Source organism: Oryza brachyantha, chromosome 5 (assembly GCF_000231095.2).
Source record: "Oryza brachyantha chromosome 5, ObraRS2, whole genome shotgun sequence".
Classification (NCBI taxonomy): Eukaryota; Viridiplantae; Streptophyta; class Magnoliopsida; order Poales; family Poaceae; genus Oryza; species Oryza brachyantha.
The window spans coordinates 7,938,231-7,964,685 of record NC_023167.2 but is presented as its reverse complement, the minus strand read 5'-3'; the positions used below and the strand labels follow the sequence as shown (position 1 = coordinate 7,964,685).

At 40.8% G+C, this 26,455-nt stretch overlaps 2 protein-coding genes across 2 annotated transcripts; one reads left to right on the top strand and one right to left on the bottom strand.

The window, feature by feature from the left end:
* Positions 1 to 2,097: 2,097 nt before the first annotated feature.
* LOC102703682 (transcription initiation factor IIA subunit 1-like) lies at positions 2,098 to 8,718 on the bottom strand. The gene is made up of 11 exons (XM_006654171.3): positions 8,445 to 8,718; positions 8,145 to 8,333; positions 7,894 to 8,061; positions 7,755 to 7,809; positions 7,565 to 7,623; positions 5,874 to 5,999; positions 3,644 to 3,772; positions 3,514 to 3,568; positions 3,244 to 3,419; positions 3,062 to 3,145; positions 2,098 to 2,435 (listed from the first exon to the last, which is right to left on the bottom strand). Exons 1-11 carry the CDS (start codon positions 8,562 to 8,564, stop codon positions 2,412 to 2,414), a joined length of 1,185 nt encoding a protein of 394 aa, XP_006654234.1. The 5' UTR covers positions 8,565 to 8,718; the 3' UTR covers positions 2,098 to 2,411.
* Positions 8,719 to 12,901: 4,183 nt separating this feature from the next.
* Positions 12,902 to 16,281, top strand: LOC102703966 (protein PLASTID TRANSCRIPTIONALLY ACTIVE 16, chloroplastic). Its single transcript, XM_015837755.2, has 4 exons — positions 12,902 to 13,942; positions 14,034 to 14,102; positions 15,073 to 15,131; positions 15,621 to 16,281. Exons 1-4 carry the CDS (start codon positions 12,917 to 12,919, stop codon positions 16,111 to 16,113), a joined length of 1,647 nt encoding a protein of 548 aa, XP_015693241.2. The 5' UTR covers positions 12,902 to 12,916; the 3' UTR covers positions 16,114 to 16,281.
* The last annotated feature ends 10,174 nt before the right edge of the window (positions 16,282 to 26,455 follow it).

The window sequence follows — 26,455 nt, the reverse complement described above, 5'->3', positions numbered from 1 at the left end:
CACATTGCCTCACTAGCAAAATTGCTATCCATAAGTGCCACGTGGATGGGATCCCCTTGTCATCCTCTCATTGCTAGGATTTGGAGTCTCTTGGAGATGCTCGAATTTGAGTTGCCAAAACTAAAATGAATAGGTGAATTTCAATTTGTTAAGTCAAAATTTAGCCATTCTCTTGGAAATGCTCTAAGGAACCCACTGAAAGTCAAGATCTTTTCTTTGGTATCTACTCCGTGGTATAGTATTAATAAAGGATAATCTCACTAAGAAAAATCGACAACAAAATGAGATTTATTGTTTTTGTTGTAAAGAGACAACTCAACACTTTACCTAAATAACTTTAGACATACGACCATCTCATAGTATCCCGCATATGTTCAAAGGGTGGCTTTTGTGAGTTTCGAAGGATATGGGATCTCATGTCTTGTGATAAGGGGCTACTATGTGTTGAAATGGCGTGATAATTCTGGTTATTCTCCTTTGCCTATTGTCTTCTTGCTAATTAACTGGCTCCATAGTGCTAATTCTGGTTATACATAAATGGAAATGGCATGGTAATTGTGGTTATTCTTCTTTGCATGTTGCCTAGCAATCCTTATGCAAGACACTAGTCATGGTTTCTATACCCTCTACGTTATAACGAAACTAGTACTAAACATCACTCTTACCATGCAAACACTAATAATTCATATTTAAATTTAATGTTACCTATATTTTATCATGCATTCGGTGTTGTGTAGAAATCATGTTTCATACAGGATATGGTTTTCTTCGATTTCTTTATTAACTCACTCATCACGTCATCTTTTATCCTATGTAACAACTCATTTAATTATATGAAAATCATCCTAGTCATTGCACTGTGAATACCCATAACTGGCTCCATAGCTAACATGTTCTTCAAAAACCAGGTTTACATGATCTTATTGCGGTGGCATCAGTTTTATATTTGAAGATTATTAGGGCATGAGTGTGCGTGTCGGTTGTGTACATCATAGGAAGTGTTCTCGTCCAATTAATATCAATTTGATATAATTGTCCGAGATTTAATAAGCTTCCATTATCTAAAATTGAATCAAAATGTGACATAGTGGCTCAAGCAGGAGCAGTATATGAACGTATTCTCCCATAGAACCAAGAGTGCAGGAAACACGGTAGGTAATACATCAATTTCTTTTGACTTTGGAAATTCAGCTTTTAAGACTTACTGCGTATCATTTAGTATATTCAAGCATCGCCTCCTGGGTATAACATCAACTAATCGAGGTTAACTTGGTCTCGTCATCTTTGAATACCCTTTTGCTATGTATAGTACAGAACCAGTAAATTGCTCTGGTTTTATTTAGCTGTAGTCATCAAGGTGTTAAAATATTTCTAAAATATCTAAAATATAAGTAATACATTCATTTCATATTGTAAGACTTTCTAGCCTTGCCTAAATTCATTCATAAATATATATAATTTATATATATATTTAGATTCATTAGCATCCATATTAATCTAGGCAATGCTAAAATTCACTCATGAATGTATATAATTTATATATATGTCTAGATTTATTAGAGAGTCTTATATTATGAAACGGATGAAATATTTTTTAAATTGTTTAGCACTTTATGATTAAAAAGAAAAAAACTTTGTACCCATCAATAAATATAAATTGAATGCAACAACATATTCTGTTGGTTAGTTTGACGGGGGGAGAAAGTGAGAAGTATGTTCAGCATGTTCGGTGGAACAGCCATGTAAAAGAACAGAAAAGTGCACTAAGTGTGCACGAGTTCACGAGCAGTATAAACAATATCGCTGCAATACAAACAAACGTGCTGCTTAAACGCTGAAGTAAATACTTATAACAAAATGGTAACCATGGCTGAAACACCCAATAAGCGAGGAGTAACACATTCTGCAGTTTGCAAGTTTTAACTGGGTAATTCAATGGGTTTGACGCGGCATGACAACATATTCACAAAATCAGGCTTATCTCAAACACGAATCCTACCTCAATAACTTAAAACTTGTCGGACAAATCCCGATTTTAAAAATCCTTTCAAATGATCACTCGTCCTTATTTTGTACAAAACCAGAACAAGTGATGTATTGCGGTAACAGAACATTTACTGCAAACTAAATCTTCTTTGATCCATCTTACAGGAAGTGAAAAGAGAGAACATAAATCAGATAAGGTAAATCCTCCGCCAACTTTAAGATACCATCTCAGGAAAATGTCTACAACAGTCCGAACTGTAGCATTTTTACAGCGATAACAGTTACGGTAACAGACACGCTGGGTGGAGCAAGCCTCTACGGGAACAAACTCACCCCACCAGCGCTTGTCACTCCTCACTCTTATGTCAAAGACAAAGATATGTCGATACAGCAGCTTCTAAAATAGCTCCTCTTTGTCACAAAATTCAAAAATCAAACTCGCCTGTAGCCTGCAACATCATAGACATGGATGTCAATAATTGGAGCACAATGCAGAGGTGTGCTAGACTTTCCAAGCAAAACAGGTAGTATGTCATAATTTTGTTAGGGGCAATGGTGAAAGGTAAGTCAAAAAAAAACAAACTTATTAATTTAACACAGGAAATGAAAAAGGATTTGAAGCTAATTGAGCAAAAACCAATGTGTAGAAATTATGAACAATGGTTATTTTGTGAACAGTGAGCTACATTATTGTAAAAAACATTCAAGCATCAGATTCTTTCAAATTACAAGAGAAACACAGAAATTATCAAGTGCAAGAGCAAACAGATAGTGTAAATCAGAGTAAAATATATTAGAAAAAATGGAGTTCCATCATGAGCATACATTAAGAATTTATGCACTATTATCCAACCACATTTAACCTCTGATGCACTTAATTTCAATCCAAATTTGACTTACTCAGTTATGTGACAAAATAATTAGAATTAAATTCATTAGTACTGAAGTAAAATTTACCCCTATTCGAAAACAGAATTCCTGAATACCGAATTATTCAACCATATCAAACTAGATCAAAACTAAAGGCTCAAAACAAGTGTGTTCACAAGTTCAATCAAATTATCATATTGACTACCTTGTTAAATAGAACATCACGGCCATTCAAATGCATAATTCCATCCTTCAAAGTGCATTTCCAGCGGTTCTTTGTCCTTGTCACCTGTGTAAACCAGCAAAGAGATAAAAGCATGAGACACTAAGTAGAGGAAAACCTAATCCGCTTAGCCAATATTATTAAACAAAAGGGAGCATCGCTACTTTGTCAAATTGCGCAAGGACAAGGTGCTGTGTGTTAGGCTCGTCCTCCCCTTGCTCAAGGTCATCTAACTCGTCGTCATCATCGTCATCTTCATTAAGAGGAGGTTCATCATCATCTCCGGCATCATTTCTCGGTTTTGGCGTTCCAACAGCCGGTGTGGGAGCTCGATATTCCGCTAAGGAACAAATTAAAACATGCATAAAATCAGTAACATTGAAACTAATATCTCTCAAACAAGATCAAACTCCACAGTTTCATGAGAAACTAACAAGATTCTCCAGGGGTATTATAATCTTCAGTTGGAACTCCTTGGAAGTAAAATGGCTGAAAGCAATATAACCCAGTTAGGCAGAATATTCAAAGATATAAGATAAAAGCATTGATGAATTCAAATTATACATCATTATAGTCATCCATCCCATCCCGTTGAGGAATAATTGGAGCCATTGTTGTTTCTTTTGTGGAAGATCCCTTAGCTGCTGTTCCTTTCTTGTTCACGATGGAACTCCAAAGTTGTTGTGCATTGTTCTAAATAAAAGACCAAAGAGAGAATGAGAATTTCTCGAACAAAATGGTAATATTAGAAGCATGGTTTAATTATCTAAGTAAGCACGAGTTAACAGTATCTGGTGAAACAGTAAACATAAGCAGGACAAGAACCTACAGGTATGATACATAAAAAGTTCTCCAATGTGCACATAAAGTACAAATTTCTGTTGTGTTGGCTTACAAAATTATCATCAAATTTCTCAAATTCTTCTAGAAATTTCAGTCCTAATTGTCTGATTGATTCAGTTGTCACAAATATAACACCAACAAACTAGGTTACAAGATACAATTTTTAGTTTGGGAGGTACTTCCAAAAACATCTCACCACCTAAATACATCAAGCTACCTATCACCCTGTGAAATGCTCAGTAAAATTACTCCGAGCAATTTCATTTCTACAAGGACAATTCTTTATTACGTAACTGGTACCATTGTGACTATCATTGCTTCAATTATCATGTTATAGCTGTATATCACCATTACAGAAGGCCACCACACAAGCTAGCTTACCCTGTTTGGCAGAACCAGCACCAGTTCAATTTTCAGCTGGGGGTAAGCTGATCCAAGTACAATCTTTAATACACCCTCACATTACTGAGGAGTTAAACGGTTTGCCTGAAACCCTTTTTCTTCACCCCTACTATATACTAATGAAATATCAGCTAGCCATATATTTGAAGTACCCAAGAAACAAGTGGTGCGACTCTCTTTGCAAAAAGAAACTGATCAATTATCAGTGTTAATAATGTTCCAGTTTCCCACAAATCCCATACATTACTCTCTCGGTTCCATAATATAACTTTTCCGTTTGAATAAGAATGGTCAAATGTCTGTGCAAAAGTCAACCACGTCATCTATTAAAAGCTGGAGGGAGTACATCGGTATGGTTTTGCTACAGACTGTTTGAAACAAATGTGGATGTTATTCATGTAACACAGCCAACATAGTAATACATGCATGCCATAGAGTACATGTCATTCATATAAAGGTCTACAAGTTAAAATTCGTAATCAATCAATAAATGTAGCACTGAGGAATATACACCAATATAGCACCAACATGATAGTGACACAAAAATGCAAGTACAACAGAAGAAACTGGTAGCCCTAGCATTTGTTAAAACTGTAGTGTCCAAACCAATATAAAAAACATGCATCCTAAATATTTAGTTTATATATTATCATCCCTGTCAATTATCATTTCAACATCAATTCTATTTCCTGTTAATTATGTCATATTTCACAGCCTACGGCACCACCAACTGACACTGGCTGATGCCACTCAACATTATCTCACCCCTATCAATGCACATGCAGCCCATCCTACACTGCCCCCTCCTATCCAAGCCACTGTTTTGTTATATTTTCCTGGCTATGGTGGGTCACCAACTAGTTAATGTTAGACATGTGACATGATAGTTGATGAATTTGGGATGCTTAAAATAATATCCACGTGTGCATATGTAAGGATATCTATTGATATTACAAGTTTACAACAATGGAAACTAAACACTCTACAGAGAATCAAACATATGGCCATATCAGAGATTCAACTTTGGTACCAAAGAGAGCGATTTGAAACATTTTTTTATGGGCATAGAAATAATTAACGGGTGCATTCATAAGAGTAGAGAGAGGATCTACAGTCTATTACCAAACTATAAGGCTGGTACATTCTTAATTTCTGCACATGCATAGAGAAAGTATCATGAAGCCTACAAACCCCAGAATAAACAAGCATTGAGTTTGAAAGGAGCTTGGTTTAAAACAAGCAATTCTCTATATTTTGAACAAAAGTTGTACAATTCATGTGACTGGTCATGAAAAATATACTAGTTGAACTCTTAACTTGCATTGCTCCAATTATTGCATCTGACTGGGTTCCATGAACCATCGAGGAAAGATGCAAATCCAAACCTTCCTTTCTCAACAAGGCCCAAAAAGGCCTATGGGTCAGATAGGAAACAAATTCATAGTGGCATCTTTAAACAGGTATAGGAAGAACTACTACACATGCTTGTCAGATTAAATTGCAACATAAATTGTGATAGTGAATCCCCCTTTCCATTATTGAATAATACCTTTGATACAGCAAATTCTACTATCTGATCTGCACTTCCATCTTGTTGTGGCACAAAAGAACCAGAAGGGAGCTGACCAGGATATTCATCCCTCTTGCGTTTTCCAGAGGACATCATTAGAAAATCCTACAATATGAAATAAATCAAATATTTCAATTAAGATAGTTGTCAAATTAGTGAGAAGCAGACAAGCTAGGAAATTTCAGTTGATGAAAGCAACCGAATAGCAATGAAATGCAACGGATTTCGAAGAAATACGTGGCAGGTTCTAAACTCAGAAAGTTGCGAGTATTACGAAGAAGAAAATCCCACAAACACCAGGCGCACATAGGGATGGTAGACTTACCACCACCATCATTAACTTCTACTGTATTAGTAGAGATACAAAAGTAATGTTTCGAAGTTGCAATTAGAGCTTGGCTCTGACCAGTTCAGTAGTAACTGTACATGTAGTCTACCTTAAAAATAGATAAGAAATGTGGCTTCATTGATGGCTCACGAGAAACAGTTTAATTCCTAGCAAAAATAGATACAGAATGGGGAACCCTCTCTATTTTAAAATCTCCATCACCGCCCTATAAGAGATGGAAACACAAGGCACTGGATGTTGAGATCTGCTACAAACACATCTCTTCTCTCCTCCTTTAATATATTTGATGAGCATATCCCTACTACTAATTCAAAAGGGATGCTTTCCTTGACTAGATAGTGATTTTATGCATGAAATGGTAAAGCACCAAATTAAAAGGGGAAAATATGTAGTGGAAATCACATCTTAGGTGAAAACTTGGAAACTACTGTATAAATGTTCTAGAAAAATATCAAAAAGAATCACACACATAAGTAGGATGATATTAGAGAGCCACACAAAATCGCACGATCAAATTCAACTTTGTTTGAAAGATATAAAATTCACAAACAGCTATGGAAAAGCAATATCCCTGATGTTTCTCTTTTTGTCCACAATTTTTTATTTTATATCACATAAAAGAAGTAAAATTTGGTCTTGCAATTTTGTATGGTTCTATAACATCATCTTACCTATGTGTATGAATTTTTCAAGATCTTTTGAAAACTTTTATGGAGTTGGTTGCATGATTTCCATCATATTTTACCAACTAAAAGGGGGCAGGAAGTCATGGAAAGTCTAACACAAACATATGCATGACATTTACTGGTGACCAGGGGCGGAACCAGGAATTTCTCAAGCCTAGGGCTCAACGATAGAGTATAAATCTTTTGGACAAAAATTTAACTAAAACTTAGTACTTTCCTAGTGCATTTTTTCAGCCAGACGTGAGGCTCAAGCTCAAGCTGGCCCACGCCTGTATTCACCATAGTATCTGAGAATGTTTAGTTACTGGCCAAATAATACCAAGTATCATCAGAAGGATATAGTAATAAACCAAAGATCTGAGTATTCTTTCTAGAACGAGGTTACCATATAAAACAGCAGTAAATAACCAGTGACCACTGCAATTTAGAACACTGGATGACTGCAATGCCCATTGAGTATTAAAATATAAGTACTTATTACATATTAATAAGTATGCAATCGTGATTTGACTGATAAAAAAACTAGGGACGTTGCTTACCAAAAATATCAACAAAAGAAAAAGGGCTAACAGCAAATAAATCTCATTTTCAACATAATACCCGGAACTGCAAGTGAGAGGCCATCTCATTTTTACCTTAGTTAGTTGCGACGGCTGTCCTGTCCTATCTGGGTCCTCACGATTCTCTACATAAGCTACACATCAATCAAAGTTAGCTATATCATTACTGCTACACAGTCAATATTTCTTCAATCAAGTTAACTGTAATGGAATGCTGAGATCTGAGAACAAAAACTGAGCATAACATGAAGTCATTAACACATACCAACATTCACATCAACACCCAGAGGTCTCTGAGTCATCCAGGGAGAGGGTGGTGGCTGTAAAATAACAATAATAAATTTCAACGTGAAACCCAAGCCAAAGGGGGAAGACACAAATCAACAAATCCAAATTGATTTTACCATGTAGGGACTCGGGCGACCAGTCTTTGGATCAGCCCCATTCATGGCCATCCCATTTCTCACATCACTAATCGGGGATGGGGCATAGTCTGAAGGCCCAGTGGGAATGTTGTACATCCCTGTATCAGTTCCTGGAAGAGGTGTCTGGATCGGGGTCTGTAGAGGCGTCTGCATACAAATACAGCCAATCACGTCAATACCCTGCCTCTCAATCGCAGAGATCAAGGCCAATCTTGAGGGGAATTCCTCACCGGTGGGAACAGCATGTCCGCCGTGGGGGTGGCGTACTCCTCGGAGGTTGCCTCGTAGGGCACGTTAAGGTCGTGCACTGGCGGGGTCCCTCCAGCGGCGGGCGTTCCTGCGGACGCCGCGGGGGCCGCCTTGGAGCGGTCGATGTTCCCGGAGATTGCGCCGCAGTGCAGCATCTTCATCTCCCAGAGCTAGGGTTTCGGGGGCCCGGATCGGGGAGCCAAACCGTCAAATCACGCCAACCAAGCAGCAATTCGGTACACAACTGGGGCCAGGGACCCCGAGGGATCGTCGGTACTTACCGCCTGGAGCTCGTTGAGGACGGCGTCGCCGACGCCGTACGAGATGAAGTCCTCGCGGACCTTGGAGATGACGTCGTCGATGACGGAGATGTAGACCGTGGAGACGTTACTGCTGGCCATGGTGGGCGGCGGGCTCGTCTAGGGTTAGGGTTTGGGGTGCGGGGAACGAGGCGGGGCGGGGCGGGGCGGGGCGGGGCGGTGAGGAGGGGGACAGGATGGCGTCGAGTCAGGGAAGAAGGGGGGAGGGGAAGGGGAGGGGAGGGGGGAGGCGGACTAGAGAGTTGGGGAATTAAGGAGAGAATATAAATAGGTTTGCATCCGGTGGCGTCACGTGGCCGGGGGTATTTGTAGGCCGCCCCCGACCACTGACTCCGCCACTACCACCGCCTTGAGGAATTTCCGGAAAGGCCCCTGCCCTTGGCCAATTTTGCCTACCATGTTCCCGAGTATTGCGCTTCTTCTCTTCACCGAAATTATACCCGTAGGTCCTTCCAAAGTACAGGGTATGGATTTCCTAGCTTTAGCTCATTTTAGCATATGAGCCCTTTTTGTAGTTAGTTTTGTAAATATGTCCCTTAGATCTGGATGATTAGGATTGTTTAGGAGAAGGTTGTGTCAGCTGGTTTCACCAGGTTCGAGTGATAAATATATTTCGATTAAGGCTGGGTATGCACAGCTAATTAGAAGTATTTCTCTCCTACACTCTTATGTGTCTGTTTGGTTCCTTATATCATTCTATCACTATTTATATATGTGTGTCATCCTGGTTGAGTTTGGCTATGTTGAGTGAGTGCAAGGAGGGATGAAAATGGTTTAGAATATTTTTGGATTCCGGACCAGTTTTCGAAAACAAAATTTATAGATCGAAATATTTTTGAAATTTATCAGAAATGGAAACGAATTTAAATTTTTTTCTCGGAAACGGAAACGGTACGATAAGGGTATTTCGGTCAAAAATCAGAATCAGTACTTTTTAGAATTTTCTCAGTAAACTTTCCGGAATTTTTGTCAGAATTTCTATAGGCCATATATCTATAATATCAGCCTAAATAGCTCAGCCCATTTTAGCAAGTTAATCTTAAGTTCTTAATTAATCAAGAACATATACACTAACACTTTATTTTATAATAAATTCTATGATATGCAATTTACTTTGTAATATGATATATAAACTTTGTAATAATCTATTAAATGTGATCTTTAGTTTATAATAATTTATAAGCTATAGCCTTTATTTGTTATTGAGATAATTATTAACAAAGTGATCTATGAACTTGATTGTAATGATAACAAAATGGTATGGCTAGTTGCTAATGTTTATAATTTTTGGTCTAGTATTTTAGGAAAAAAAATGAAAGCTCGGTTTGAGGGTTATTATAATACGATAAATTTATGTTACCGTATTCGCTCCAATTCGTATTTGTCTTGTTTTCGTATTCGATAATATTCGATTCCGTTTTCATATCCGAGGTTTTCGATTCCGATTCTGATTCCCAAAGATATAGAAACGGAAACGATAATTGTGGTTTTCGTGCGTTTCCAAGCTGTTTTCATCCCTAAGTGCAAGAGAAGTTGTTTGATTGGTTATAATGCTTGCTATTTTGGTTGGTTGTATGAAAAGATCATCCAAAAGCTCTATGTAGGAGATTTTGTATGGTTGTCTGTATAAGCCTTAGTTTGGTTACCTCCTATATTTTGTTGAGGGATTATTGGTTGTATTCTATGGATTAAATATTATGTAGTATTTGACAAGCTAAATTTCAATGAATCCATTACATGTGCAACCAGTGGATCGATGAAAGAAAGGGAATCCAATGAATGGCTAAAATGCTTTGGTGATAACAAAAATATATACAAAGAGAAATAAGGGGCTATTTGGATCCAAAGACTTTTTTCAGTCCCTTGGCACATCGGATATTTGGATGTTAAATAGAAATATTAAATATAGACTGATAACAAAACTAATTGCATAAATAAAGGCTATTTTATTAGATAAATTTTTTAAGCCTAATTAATTCACGATTAGCAAATGTTTACTATAGTATTACATTCGCTAATCATGGACTAATTAGGCTCAATAGATTCGTCTCGCGAAATAGTCTAAAATATGGGGTGAGTTTTATTAATAGTCTATATTTAATAATTCTAATTAATGTCCAAACATTCAATGTGACAGGGATTAAAAAAGTTGGAGGGAAACAAACATCCCCTTAATCTATTAATAAAATTGTTTGCATGTACAACGCAGTGGAAAACCCGGACTATACTAGCATTGAACCTAAAAAACCGAAACAAAAAGGACACCCTTGGTCTAGTTGTATGCAAAGACTGCACACTCATTCGAGCCACTTTGGACTATGTGGTTTCAAGTAAACCATACAAGAAACTACATCGGTGACTTTGCCTCAGTAGGACGAGTCTCTAGTCGATTAAGTGGAAGTTAGCCATATTGCCATTGCATCAATTGTGAAAGCATGGAAACATATCATAGGTATAGTTAGGGGTTTGTGCAAATTTGCCACTGGTTTTTTCTATATTACAAAAATGTCACTAGAATGAGAATTTTAATGGCATTGTTGGAATTTTCTAGTGGCAATTTTATACTAACGATTCAAACCGGTGGTAAAATTGCAATTGCCTCATATAGTTAATGAATCGCGGTTCAACCGCTAGACCGGTGAACTGAAGCCAATCAGGATTTATGTACCATGATATGATGTGCAATAGAACATTAAACATCTTATTATGTAATTTATTGAAGCGGTAAGATAAGGATTCATAAAAAAAAAATTTAAAAATGAACTTCAGTGACCTTCTAATAAAGTCAGTTGTTCGTCCTTCCCTATCACATGTCTCCATAGTACTGCCTGGATCCAATAGCAGCAGGAGCCTAGTTGTAGAACTAGAGGTGATAAAGGTCATGGCATTTGGATGTGGTGGTTGTGAGGTCTCTTCTGCTAGATTTGATTGAGTAGAGGGAAGAAAGATCAATAAAGGTGATGGTGAAGGATAGCCAAAACTGGCGAGCCCATGTATCCAAGCGGATATATGTAGTATTTTTAATTAGTAACTTAGCGCCTCAAATAAGCCAGTCTTAAATTCGCTCCATATGAGATTTGAACTTATGACCTTGGGGTGCTACTCGGGTCACTACAACCACTAGGTTACATGCCATTTCGCTTGCATGCTTTCTAATGTACAACAACTTTGTTACGACAATAGTCTTTATGGGACAAATCAGATGGGACAAGAATGAAATCTTTTGGTGACGGAGGGAGTAGAAATGATATTTGATAGGTGTTATATTTGGATAACACTTCCACCCATTAGGCATAAATATAGTCATTGACCCCATAAACTAACTCATTTTCACAATCTTGAGAAAGAGCCAGATTTCCCCTTTCCCTTGTGCATTTGTCTTGCATCTGTTGGTCTTGTTGAGTATAATGGTTATACTCAGTCTTGCCTTTCCCCCCTTTCCCAATAACCGAAGTCGCGTCTGACGAGAAGATGTTCGAAGATTAGACGAGTTGGTATGGTCAAGTGCTGCATGTGGGGTTGTGCCGATTATGCCGCTTCTTTGAGAAGCTACATTAGAATATTTGTTTAATTAAGATGATGGATCTGTACTGAAGTGTCATAGTGTGTACTCAGGCAAGTCCTATACTGAGATTTAATGCATACTATGGTTCAGAAATTGATGTAATTTACGGGTGTGACAATAACTCATTTAATTCAGTAGATATTATTCTTTTCATTGTATTGTAAGGACATGTATAGTTGCAGTTATCCTCTTAGGTTGGCTCATCTCCTCCACTAAACTTGAACTTGTGAAGCATATACATACCTAGTTGTTTGGTTGAATTAGATGAGTGTGGATATAGTTGTGTTGTTTGATTGGATGCCCACTATGGATTGTATATACATATGGATTTGTATATAGGAGAATGTTCTATAAACCCATGGTGTGTTTACCTTGTTGCTACATCAGCAAGTATTTAACTTTTTACTTCCATGGTAAAGTTATCACTTCTACATGAAAAATGTTATGCAAACCATAAAAACATAGGGGTGAAAAATATTGTGGAAACCATAAAATATTGTGCATAATCAGAAGTGAAAAGATGAGATTAATAACCAGTGAATGATGAAGCATAGAAAAACTAAATTAGTAAAAAAAAAAGCTGAACGTCATGCATTTGTGAAAAATTATAATCCAATCGAAATGAAATAAAGCACATCTATGCAATCAGGATCCCGCGAGAAAAAGGAAAAGGTAAAAAGAAGCGAATGACTCGGCGTCGGCGGAGGAGAGACTCCGCCAGTGAAAGCAGCGCTGCGTCGGCGCCCCGCCGCGATGCTCTCGGACACGCGGCGGAGACGCTCGCGGTGTTGGGCGTGGGGCCTGTGGGATCGACGGGCGGCGAACGCACGGCCACCGATCGGCCGAATGGAGATAAACGGCGACCCACATGGCCTCTCCCCATAGGCTCCCCGGCCGCTTCCCCCAATCCGAACATGCCAATGCCATCATCCCCCGCGCCACCCATCTCCACGGTTTCCTCATCCCACGGTGCCCGTGCCCACCACCTGTTCGACCACCTGACACGCCCGCCATGCCTCCCGCCCTCACCTCGAACCCGCCTTCCTTCCGCCCCCTCTCCACGCCTCTCACCCGCCGCCGCGCCGCGGCAACCTTCCTCTGCCGCGTCGGCGCTGGCAGGCCGTCCAAGGACACCGGCGCGGATGACGAGCCCAAGAAGAGGCCCTTCTTCGCCGATTTCGGCAAGCTCTCGGACGGCAAGTCACTGATACCGGCCTTCCCGCCGGCGGCGGCCGGGTCTCTGTTCGCTGGTGGGAGGGGGAGGAAGGACCCGCAGACGGTGTTCGTCGCGGGCGCCACAGGGCAGGTGGGTGTCCGCGTCGCACAGACGCTCCTGCGGCAGGGGTTCGCGGTGCGCGCGGGGGTGCCGGACCTCGCGTCCGCTCAGGAGCTGGCCCGGCTCGCCGCGGCGTACCGGCTCATCTCCCCTACCGAGGCACGCCGACTCAATGCGGTGAAGTCGGGTTTCGACGACCCCGAGGCGATCGCCAAGTCCATCGGCCCGGCGACCAAGGTGGTGGTTACAGTCAGCGCAGCTGAGAAAGGACCTGACGGCGGTGTGATCACCACCGACGAGGCGCTCCGGGTTGTGCAGGCCGCTGACCTTGCCGGTGTGGTACACGTTATTGTGGTGTATGACCAGGGGGCTGGTGGCACCAGCGGCGAGTCCACATACAATGTGCTCGACGGGTTCACGTCCTTCTTCTCGAACCTGTTCTCCCGTGTGCAGTCACTGCCCCTAAACGAGTTCTTGGGCAAGGTGGTGGAGACCGACGTCAGGTACACTCTCATCAAGACGTCACTCACGGATGACTACAGTCCTGAGAGTTCCTATGGCTTGGTGCTGGCCAAGGAGGGTGCGTCCAGCACGACTTCCTCGACAGAAACCGGCAAGGTATACATAATTGATATAGCTGTGGTGGTGAAAGAGTCTATATGAAGGTTCATCATGTTGCTTACATGCATAGCTTCATGCGATTCTGTAGGTGTCCAAGTTGCAGATTGCTGGTCTTGTGGCAGATGTCTTCTCGAATGTAGCAGTTGCGGAGAACAAGGTACTGATTCACATCTGCTATATGTTAAACCCTTGCATTACAACACATTTGAAAGCATCACTGTAATTAGGCAATCTGTTGGTAGTTTTGCCCTGATAGCCCCATGAGGAACCTTTATCGGAGAGGAAGGTTGTCATGATTAGTCAGAAGTACATTGCACCGCGTTGGTGGTCATTATATTCTGATATTCATGAAAGGCACGGTTAATCAGATGCCTCAAATTTGATTAAAGAGAACATACATGCTTGACCAATATTCTGAAGTACCACGTAACAGATAATAGTCTGGTGTGCAAATAACAATATTATGTTTTGTTTGTGACCATCTAAGCACAAACCATATATAATGGTTTGCCAATCGGTGAAGGAAAAGCGTATACGTAGAAATAGAAATGTTAGAAATAAACGTATGATATTACTGAAGCTTCCAAAATCTGAAATTTGAAAAACAACTTTGCTTAGAAGTTATAGTGGAACAAAATTCCTCATTTTTTAATGCATATAGTCAATTGGTGCGCAATGATGGGGCCAGATTAAACTAGCTATGGCCCCGTTCGTTCCCACCCCTAATTAACCCAGATTTACTCGTCTTTCGCGTGCACATACCCGAACTGCTAAATGGTGTATTTTTTGCAAAAAAATTCTATAGGAAAGTTACTTTAAAAATCATAGTAATCTATTTTATAATTAATTATTAATTAATTATGTACAAATCAATTACTATATTTTCCGTGCCGGATATCTATACCTCAGCCGAACGCAGCCTATAGCAATTAAACTGACCTAACTGTCAGTGCTCTAACCTCTACCTTGTACTGAGAAGCACTTTTTAAATACTGTCTTTATATCTCCATTATGCAACCAACTGATTGTGCTGGAAAACATTCTGTGTAATTCAACTATGAATTTACATGGTTGATGCTTATTCACTCGATTTTTACTTCCATCACAATAAATTTCCCATTTTCCAGGTTGTCCAAGTTTCAACTAGCTCGTCAGTAACATCCAAGCCCATAGAGGAGGCTTTCTCGTGAGTATAGACTAACACATATGCATTTTTCTCCAACAAATTGCTATTTGATTCTTTTGGTACTGGTAGACTGGTAGTCCTCTACGTAGTGCTCAGGTAAACATACTTCTACTGAAATGAGGAATCTAAAGTGTTAGTGAAAACTGAAAACAACTCCATCTCTTGATTTATTAAGATGGGCATCAGCCATAGGTCAGAGCATAACATATCTTTCATTATCATCAGAAGACAGCTTCTTGTATAAGAAACCTTGATTCTCTGCCAGCATGGTTATCTTATCGAAAGTTGTGGCCAGTATCTGTTATCGTTGTTGATGGGTTCCATTGTAACCAAAGGACTATTTTCACAATGAAATTCCCAAACAAATCGTTTTTCTCACTCCTAAATTCTGATGGTTAGTTTCAGGAGTAATTGTGAAATTATTTCGGTACTTAAAATCTTTCTGACGGTTACTCTGTGTGTGGCATTGCACACATACTCTCTCTTCAGAGCTATCCCTGAAGACAGTAGAAGGAAGGAGTACCAAGAAGCTGTTGCAAAGGCACAGGCAGCAGAAGAGGAGGCTCGGGTTTCGCAGCGAGCTAACGAGGCAGAAGAGGATACCAGTAAGGTCAAAGCCGAGGGGAAGAAGACGTCCTCTGATGAGGCAGCTGCAAGTGCGGCGCGTGAGGCACAAGCTTCTCTGGAGAACCTTCTGAGCAGAGCCAAAGGGTTCAGCACGGATTTCTCCTGGGAGAAGCTCAGCACACAACTTGCAGGAGCGGCCACGGGGGACTCAGACGAGGAGGAACCAAAAGCGCAGATCGCCACCGTGAGAGGTCAGGCAAAAGCAAAGAAACTGGCACCACAGAGAGCTGTTGTTAAGCCCGCGGCGCAGAAGACGAGACCACCAACACCAAAGCAGCCGGAAACCAAGCCGGAGGTGAGGCCCGTCTTTGGGGGACTCTTCAAGCAAGAAACAATCTTTGTGGACGAGGACTGAGCTATGCAGGCATTTTCTTTCTCTTTTGGTTATCCTTGTGAAGCTCTTGATGTATTCTTGGAAGGTGCATGAGTGACAGTTGTATAAAATTGGCCGCGATAGCCGAGTATCACTCTCTGCCCTGTGAGAGCAAGTTCAATAGTATAGCCAACCATTGGCTCTAATTTATCTATAGTTAATCTAATAGTCAATTCATACAATAGTTGCCTACAAAACATCAATACATGGTCCCACGTGCCATACACATATTTTGTATTGAAGCCCATGTGCAGCTTGCTATAAATTAGTAGTTCATCTCTCTTCTCTCTCCTCTTATCTCTTTAAAATATGCTTATAGCTGGCTTATAGCCTGCTATTGTACCTGCTCTAAGAATTGTTCGCTGATTTCGGAGTTCATTAATTTCCAGTCCTATGCTTATGTTAGCATTCCTCGACAAAAGTTTCAACTCCTACGGTACCTGTGTTTACGAGTGTACTGAGCTGCTAGGTCCTAAATATATAGCTATCTAGGATGTGATTTGATCCATCCTAGTGCCGTCAATCTAGATACAAGTATGTCCAAATTCATATTTTAGGATCTTATTCTAGATATATATATTTTGAGGAGATATTAAAGTACTATGTTAGCGATGTGGGGGCCAAGATCCCCATGCCTATTGAGAAAATATGGGAGATTTGTTTCGGTCCAACAAAAAGTATCTCGAGATACCAATGCCTCACGGTACCAAATCATTTCTGATCATTGGATCTAACAGTGCACATCCTATTCAGCTAGATCCAATGGTAGAAAACGATTTGGTACCTCGAGGTACCGGTATCTCGAGGTACTTTTTGATGGACTAGAGCAAATATCAAAATATGGATATCTAGGATGTGATTTGATTCATCCTGTTACTATCAATCTAAATATGAGTATATCGATATCCATAGTTCTATAATAGGACCTCATTGTAGTCTTTGTATATGTCTATTTTGGAGAGAGAATAAAGTACTATGTCGGGATACGAGGACCATGGTCCTCACGCCTATCGAGAGGTGACTCGAGCTAAAAAGGAATTCCTCCAAGTGTTTGTGATAGGATGAGGCGTCTGGTCAGCCCCACTTAATAAGGGGTAGAGGTAATTAATTGCCCTTGCCCTAGTGTCGGCCTAACACTAAAGGGGCTACCATCTGCCCTTGTTAGGGGTGTGTGTGCGCCCATAGTCAAAAGTGGTCTACAACATGCCTTCTTCTACCACATCTGTCCCGTCTATCCCATCATCAATATCTATCAGCATCAAGGTGACGTCCGCATCATCCGTTGTGCGCAGAGATATGGAGCCGTTTGGCCTTGGGTTTCTCGTCAACCGCCTAGAACCTATAGCAGGTGAAGGAATATCCAACAGCGCGCATGTGGCTCAACACTTGATGATGACATCAGTACTTTGGATACACACAATACTCCTCAAGTTATTATGTAAGGTCCAATCAGTAGAGCTCGTGTCTGCCAATTGAATTTATAGGTGAGCTCGTTACCAAGTAGTTTTTTTTCATAGTTTTGAGAATAGATCGCTAACTAATGATATTATCGTGCTTAGGAACATTGGAGAGGATCATGAAGTACTTGGAGAGAGTTCTGGAGTTGGAGAAGACCATCAATGACTTCCAATTGAAGCACGAATCCTAGTCCAACTTGAGTAGGAGTTTGTCTTGGCCTCCAGAACCAGCATGCACTAAAACAGACATCTAGAATGCGTATAGATTCTGTTTTCGATGATCCATTTGTGCATAGAAATATAATTTTATAATATATTCAATGGATTTGGTTTGACGTTAAAATCATATCGGAGTCAACGGGAATCATCGAAACAAATCAGCGTTCAGAATCTACCAGGGTGTTGTGTCACCGTCTTTTGGGTGTTAGGCCATGTAATGTCTTAAGCCCATTAGGGGGTGTGTCCAGGTAGCACCATGTCCCAAAAACTATATTTAGTCATCATACCCCATGTAGGTTTTGGGGTTTTGTTTAGATTAATCTATCACCATAGTTTCGCTAATAGATCTGTTCGTGAAACACCACAATTTTGAGTTCCTCATTAATCATTCATCTGCAATTGAGATGTTGTTTTTCTTGTTCTTGCTTGTGTTCTTTGATTCACTTGCAGGGATTAGCCTTCTCGGTGAGGTCAATTGGGTTTTGCCTCAGTTAATAACCAGAAAAGACATGGCACTATCATTACAATGTTCAAATCGTGTTGATCTAAAGTCGGATCTTGTGTGTAAAGTTTCCACCAAATCGAAAGTTATCTTTGCCTAACGGAAGATCGGGCAACCCATTGCCATCAACACTAATCATCTATAGGCATGGCGTGTCCTCATTAAGTGGCTCCCCAGAAAGCCGCAAGAGTTATTATGTATTGTTGTAGTCATCCCTTCAGTAGACATTGTGCTATCCACATGTGATGTTAAAAAAAGGGGACCTTGCCTCGGAAGGGGGGAGTTTTGTCATGCCTAAAAATTTACACCAATTTCTGAACAATGATATGCATTAAATCTTGATCTAGGATCAGCCTGAGTACACACTATGCCAATATCTTGATTAAACAAATAAAATAAACATAGTGTAAACAACGCAACGGAAAAAGAAAACCTAATGCTGCTTTTTCAGAGAAGCGACATCAATGACACAACCCCATAGGAAGCACTTAAGCATAGAAACTCACCTAATCTTCAAATTACTCCTCGTCAGATGCAACTCCGGCTTTCGAGGAAAGGGGAAAAAAGCATGGCTGAGTACAATCGCCATACTCAACAAGACACCAACAAATGCAATAGAAATAGATGCATATTGGTGTACAAAGGTGTTATTAATAGGAAATTTTGACATTTTTGACCGTTAATGGGATTTTGCTAAAGTGGAGTGGAGATGGCTGATTAGGAAATCAATCGGGTAAAATGAAAAGGAAATAGGAATTAGAAGCCGAATCAGACCTGGGCTAGAAGTCGAATCAGACAAAAGCTAGAAGCTAAAATGGACAAGAGATAGTGACCGAATCAGATTAGAAGTAGAAGTTGAATTAGACAGTGAGATGAAAACCGATGGAGGAGGATAAGGATTCAGATTTTGAGATAACATAGAGTCTGCTTGTTAAAACAGATATTGTAATACAGATAGTTTAGAATCAATTTTGTCTACTAGCAAACTGTCCGTGCGTTGCAACATGATTTTATATTTTCTTTGGTCGGGAGGGTATCTAATTTAGACTTTTTTCTGGTCCAACTATTAGCCTGTTCGGCCTTCTTTCGGCGTGCGCAAACACCCTCGCGCACCCAGACCGTAACTTGGGCATGGGCCACGAAATCCTCCCTCATGCGCACCCACTAGGGCCGTATTTGGCCCATTCATTCCCAGCCGTCCGATCTAGGGTCGGGTGAATGGACGGCCGACCGGCGAGATAAGGGAACAAAACCATTCGAGACCCAGCCGCCGCCGCCTCAAACCCTAACCCTAGTCGGCGCCTTTCATCTTCCTCTCCCTAGTGATCTTCGCCCGACGCGACGACGCTTCTCGTGCGGTCGTGGCATGGCTCGACAGCGGTGGCATTCGGCTTCTTGCCGGCGCACGTACTCCGACCGGTCCTTGCCCACGCCCCCTCCCCTTCATCGTCTCATCGCCTCGCCAGTGGCGCCGTCATGCGGCCCCTCGTCGGTGCGTGCGCTCACCCGTGACTAAGCGCACTCCTGTCGAGCGGCCTTCGGCGGTGCCCTCGCTGGTGCCCACACGCTTCCTTGCACGGCGACGGCGACCCGTGCGACAGTGCAGTGGCCCAGTGTCCTCACCACCCCCGGCTCCAACGGCAATCAGTACTCCCTCCTCTCTTTGCAGCCTTTTTCGGGGCCCACGCGTGGCCCACACGTCATTGACAATAGTTCACTGGCACCACTACTAGAGTCCTTTTAGTATGGTATTGATTAGTAAAGTTAGAGTTCGACTTTGTAAAGTCAGTTAAAGGCACATGTCTATATCTGTCTTGGTTAGTCTTTGGGGTATAAATATAGAGACCCCACTTCATGTAAATCATCATATTCAGATTACTAAACAACTTTTCCGCGCATCGCCACCATTTTCGACGGAGCGAGCTGACGAAGCAGAGTTGATTGACTTCGCAATATAAGTCCGTGCTTGTCACGAGCAGATTTGATAGGAATTTCTTGGTTTAGTTTGATATTCTATCTAATCTATTCGATGGTTTTACCTAAAGTTTTGTAATTGCTTTTTGCTATGCCTAGTTTAGGATAATTACAATTCCCTTATCACACCCCATGTGTATTATTGATCTAATCTACGTTCATATCTGTTTTAAACATAGTTCTACCTCAATTTGGTCCGATCAACCATGTTTGCTGACAATTATGAGTGCAGATTAGATTAAAATGTATACATGGATTGTTTTGTTGGAGTTCCAGCGAATAAGTTATTTAGTGGCCTATCAGTTGAATTGTTAAGCCTGCAAATCAATCGTTAATCCTTAATTGTGTTGATATTAACCCTATATTCTGTTGATTTGGTCCGATCTATCAGAGTTACTTTCAACTTGATTAAGGATTACTATAAGAATAGTTAGTTTTAGTAATTTAAGCCGATAGGTCACCCTAGGTTATTAATTAAGAATTCATGATGTTTAATACTATTTTGGACTTGTTATTGCTTATTTTAACCTTGAATTGTCTCGGTTGAGTCCGATCTTCTAAATTTGTGATAAATGTTCATCGACCTACTTAATATTACACATACCTTGTTCTTAAGCTAATAATTTAGGCTTGTATGTGCATAATTCCATAAATATTCTTATATGCTTGTACTCAATGATATAATAGTCAATAAATCTAGTGATTGTTGGCCTCAATGTTGAATTGTCTCAGGTAAGTCCAATCTTCTAAGGTTGTTTCCAACAATTTATCTAGAATATTGATTGTTATATTTTATCTTAGTCGATAAGGTTTATTTTATATCCATCATACCCAAAATTCCTATAAAGCCGATTTTATGTCCATAAGCATTATCAACTAGTAAGCCAATAAGTCATTTTAGGTTTAACTTTGTTTCCTTTGTTTTATATCTCGTCACTTGCAGGGTCAAACTGAGCGGCACACCTATTCAAAGAAATTAGGTACTGCACTAAAGCAATTCAAAGACTTTCAGGTCTTCGTGTGTAACACGCTAAGACTTTAGTTTTAGCGTCAACAAAAGGAAAAAAAAGGGCAAAGCCCCTGGTAGTATTCTTGGTAAAAAAACAAAAGGAAAAAATGCTAAGGCTCACTTTTGCATAAAGAAACAGTTATAAAACAATTACTTTAGCAAAAGTAAAATAATAATAATTGAACAGTCAATTAAATAACAATACTAAACCAACCATTGGTCAGTGCTAAACCACACAATACCAATGCCCCACTAATTCTGTGCTAAACCATATGGCACTAGCTCACTGTCTTAGCAAGTTTTACCATATTCATTTAATTATGAAAACAATGCAACTAATCATAGGAAATCTCGATCAACCGCCCATAACCACGGGCGCAACTATTTATACAGTTTTACTCTAGTAAGAGGTGTACAACTTTATCCACAAGACACAACCCCACGTACGTATCCGTACGCCGGCATGTCACCACGACATCTCGCTAAGAGCTTACGACATGACCCTTTACATGACCCACTCCTAACCATTCACCACATCGAGATTACATCCCCACACCCTCATCAGGGTTGGGTAGACTACCCTTTGCCACAGCAAATTCGACAGTGGATCAATCCATCCCCGGACCGATCCAACTCTTTCATTCCTACCCTCGCCTGGGTTCCTAGGAAAGAAGAAAACTATATGTCAAGTTCAGTCGTTGCCCACCTTGGCTTGCTGTAAGTATGGATAAGTCCCCTGAGGATTTCTATGATCTGGTCCTTAATTGCCATGGGTAGTTCCAACAAAACCATGCACTCACAGCCCAACATTAGACATATTCTAATTTTTAGTGAAAACCCCTACACACAACTACTTTTATTGCGAGACAAAAAGTCCCGACTTATTTATGAGAAAGAATATAGTGTCCCAAACCCAAATTAAGTGAGGTAGCAAACTAAGCATGGCTAAACATACCAGCTTAAACAAAAGATAAAAACCCCAGGTTACAAGGTAACAAGGTATATACAACATAATGGCTTAATAGCAAAGTATAGGTAAAACCCATAAGCATATAATTATGAAAACATGCATATATATAAAGCAACAATTCAAAAATAATTTTAAAAACAAGTATCAACATGCTCAAGGATTGGGAATGTGAATTACTAAGAAAGTGACTTGCCTTACGACTCCTCCAGAATGGCTTGGGCCACCATTTCATAGATTGGAACTTGGGTTTCGTTGAAATCTAGAACAAACAATTAAAAACAATCAAGCCAGTACAGAGGGCTATAGAAACAGGGAAAGAAAATTTTTAATTGGATTCTTGACAAAATTATTGATCCACTGCAATAAATGGGCTTAAACGGACTTTGGATTAATTAGTTATGAATTTCAAAAGTTTTGTTGTTTTCTCGCTAAACCTGAAAAACGTGTTAACAACTTTTTAATGGCAACCTGAACGTAACATGAATACAAACCAGAAATAAAAAACTTAATTGAGTTAAAAGTTAGCGTTTCTTAAACAATGTTCGTCATGTTAGATGTTGTTTAAAACAATGTTATATTAATTTTAATTGAGTCATTGGTCTTGCCTTTGTGAGAAACAAATCCCATTAATGTTTTGTGTGATGATTATTATAAATGCATGTGATGATTGAAGTAGGACAATACTAAGTTATGGCATTATGTAGCCACACTCCTAGGGAAGAGATTAAGATTTCATTAGCAAAAGAGACATTTTTCTCTAGGATTTTATAACATCATTTTATGTTAAGAGAGAAATCAACTAAGAAAAGTTGTTTGCCTCAATAAGCCATAAGTGAGATAATACTATTGCGTAGAGGTGGAAATTATGATTAGAAATCTATAAGATATGTCTGCTCTAATAGCTAAGAATAATGTTTTCTAGATTTCAAAGTCTATATGCATACAAACTTGACTTCATTCGCAATAATTTTAACTATCTTTCGACAATTTTATTGGGAATAACAAGAGTTTTCCTTAATACCTAAAGTTTCATATGTGTAGTAAGTTTTCAAGAAACCGCTCGAGATTTAGCAAAAGCTGCCTCACTCCATAGGGGAAAAAAAGGAGTTGGGGGTAAGGTGGCATGCTAATCTGCAGGGACCCTGCTGCTTGTTTGTGGAATAAGCAAAGTTCTCCCTCCCCCACTCTTCCAGGTTTGGAGAGAAGGAAACTTGTTTGTCGCCATGGTTGTGGGGGCGAGCACAGAATCCCTGAACTGTCAAGGGAACCTACCTAGGAGGAGGATCCTTGTAGTTTTAAGTTTCCCTTCTGCCCACATATAATGCGAGAGAGCTAGATACGTATTCGGCCGGTCGGCCTCTCCGATGTTTCTATGCGTATACTGCATGCGCAAGCAACAAGGAGCAAAATACGCTTCCATGTACATATACATGCATGCAACAAGGAGTGAAATATTTATTTTTTACCAGAGAGAGTATTCTTGCTGCCAGCCCTATATACCTGTACACCACAATTTGCTGTCAATTCACTCTCCCTCTCTCTCATATAGCTCTTGGTCTCGCTACTGTGGCTGCCGCATGTTTACTCACATGTCTTGGGGTATATGTATATATAGCTACATATGTAGGATTGAGGGTGTGTGGAAAGTTTTTTTTCTTACAAAACCTACCTACATGGTCCTTGGGCCAACATTTTTTAGGTAGTTCGTGGACCACCCGGACCACCTATGCGTATATCTCTATCTCTACTACTTAAAAAATATAGATATCTCTATCTCTACTACTTATAAATTCAACCCACCGTTGCCTGTCAGCATGCATCCTCACTTGGTTGAATTAAGTGAAAAAGGACTAGTACTGAACAAACTTTTTTTTCTAGGCGCACGCTGAAGTGACCGAGTAAACAGATCGACAATCGAGCTAGATACGTATCCTGCCGCCTGGCCTCTCCCATGTTTACATGCGTATACTGCATGTGCATGCAACAAGGAGCAAAATACATTTCCATGTACATATACATGCAAAAAAGGAGCGAAATATTTTTTTTTTTCGGAAATAGTACTTTTGCTGCCAGCCCTATATATTTATACACCACAATTTGCTGTCAACTCGCTCTCCCTCTCTCTCATGTAGCTCCTGGTCTGGCTACCGCGGCTGCTGCATGTCTACTGACATGTCTTGGGGTATACATATATACATATATACAGCTACGTATGTAGGATTTAGGGTATGTGTGAAAAGTTTTTTCTTGCAAAACCTACCTACCCAGTCCTTGGGCCAACATTTTTTGGGTGGTTCGTGGACTAACCGAACCACCTATTGGATCCACCTATGCGTATATCTCTACTATTTAAAAAATACGGATATTTCTATCTTGCTACGTTGGCCCACTTTTAAATTCAGCCCAGCGTTGCCCTGTCTTGATACATCGACCCACTTACAAATTCAGTCCACCATTGCCCGACAGCGTGCATCCGCACTTGGTTGAATTAAGTGAAAAAGGATAGAATAAGTTCACTCTAGGTCCTTTATCTTGACACCGAGTTTCAAAATCGTCCCTAAACCATAATACCAGAAATGTTAGACCCCGAACTCGTTAATCCCGTCTAATAGAGGTCCCTGGGCAGTATGGAGGGGTGGTTTTGCTTACGTGGCATCCTAAGCTTGTGGGGACCTACTTGTCAGTCAAATAGAGAAAATAAAAAAACTCTCCTGTATCGTTTCCCCTCCTCCTGACGGCCATGGCAACAACCTTGGAAAACAGGTCTAGGTGCTCCATGGCGGCGACAACAAGAACCATGGTCGACCTATCCATGAACGGCGGCGGCAACAAGAACCGCCACGGTGGCGTCCAACACTGCTAGAGCTTAGCGATGACGACATTTAAGGTAGAGCAGATCTTGCCGTTGGTGGGCGCCGCGTACTGCGTCCTGAGCTTGCGGAGGTAGGCGTTCGCCCACCCGCACCAGCCGTCGCACTTCATCGCCAGCCGCACCGGCCCGGCCCAGCTGCCACCGCCCTTGCTAGTGTTGGTCGTCGCCCGTGCTTCGCCCTCCACTGCCGCGCTAGCTGTCGCACACCACCGCAGCACACCACTACCGTGTGGCTCTGCCGCATACCCGCACCGGCCATCACACACCATAGCTACCAGCCCGGCCGCCACCGCCACCGCCCCAGCCGGCTGCGCTCCGCCCTCCAGCGTGACTCGACCGCTACAAGCTTGTGCCCCGCTGCCGTCGGTAGCCCCACCGCCACCACCCTTGCTCGGCTCTGCCGCAAGCTTGCGCCCTAGCTGCCGCCGTGCTCTGCCCTCCAGCTTGCTGCCTGTTGCCTCCCGTGCCTCAACCGGTGAGAGAACAAAGGAAGAAGAGAGAGAGTTTTTATTTTTCTCTATTTAACTGACAAGTGGGTCCCCACAAGTTTAGTAGGATGCCACATATGTAAAACCATCCCTCATACTGCCCAGGGACCTCTATTAGACGAGATTCACGAGTTCAAGGTCCAACATTTATGGTATTAATGTTTAGGGATAATTTTAAAACTCGGTGTCAAGATAAGAGACCTAGAGTGGACTTATTCTAAAAGGACTACTACGAACAAAAAGTGCACCGCCGCTGCCTGACCGGCACGACATTCGGCTCCTCCTTCGGTCCTTCCCCACTCTCGCCCAACACCACGTCGCAAGATGCTTAAGAGCAGGTACAATAGCAGGCTATAAACCAACTATAAATATATTTTAAAGAGATAAGAGAGGAGAGAGAGGAGGTGGGGGCTGCATATGGGCTTCGAGACAAAATGTGTGTATGACATGTGAGACCATGTATTGATGTTTTGTAGGTAAATATTGTATGAATTGACTATTAGATTGACTATAAATGAATTGGAGCTACTAGTTGGCTATACTATTGAACTTGCTCTAAAGGGCTAATCTCTTTTTTCCGTGCGTACGTTTTTCAAACTGTTAAATGTTATATTTTTTTGCTAAAAATTTTATATAAAAGTTGTTTAAAAAATCATATTATTCTATTTTCAAGTTTAAAATAGATAATACTTAATTAATCACGTGCTAACGATGTTTCAAGTTTTGCGTGCGCTTGCTGTTGCAACGAGCCCGTTTGGCCGATCAGCCGGCCGATCAGCCTCCCCAACCCTATCGCCCTAGGCAGCTAGCTAGGTTTCTTTCAAGGCGGTAGA

Excerpts from the sequence above, each read along its gene's own strand:
- LOC102703966 (XM_015837755.2), top strand. The coding sequence starts at position 12,917 with ATGGCCTCTCCCCATAGGCTCCCCGGCCGCTTCCCCCAATCCGAACAT. Across the intron at positions 13,943-14,033 it reads CCTCGACAGAAACCGGCAAG|GTGTCCAAGTTGCAGATTGC; the intron begins GTATACATAATT and ends GCGATTCTGTAG. Across the intron at positions 14,103-15,072 it reads TAGCAGTTGCGGAGAACAAG|GTTGTCCAAGTTTCAACTAG; the intron begins GTACTGATTCAC and ends CCCATTTTCCAG.
- LOC102703682 (XM_006654171.3), bottom strand. The coding sequence starts at position 8,564 with ATGGCCAGCAGTAACGTCTCCACGGTCTACATCTCCGTCATCGACGAC. Across the intron at positions 7,624-7,754 it reads GGGTGTTGATGTGAATGTTG|CTTATGTAGAGAATCGTGAG; the intron begins GTATGTGTTAAT and ends ATTGATGTGTAG. Across the intron at positions 3,146-3,243 it reads TCCTTGCGCAATTTGACAAA|GTGACAAGGACAAAGAACCG; the intron begins GTAGCGATGCTC and ends TGGTTTACACAG.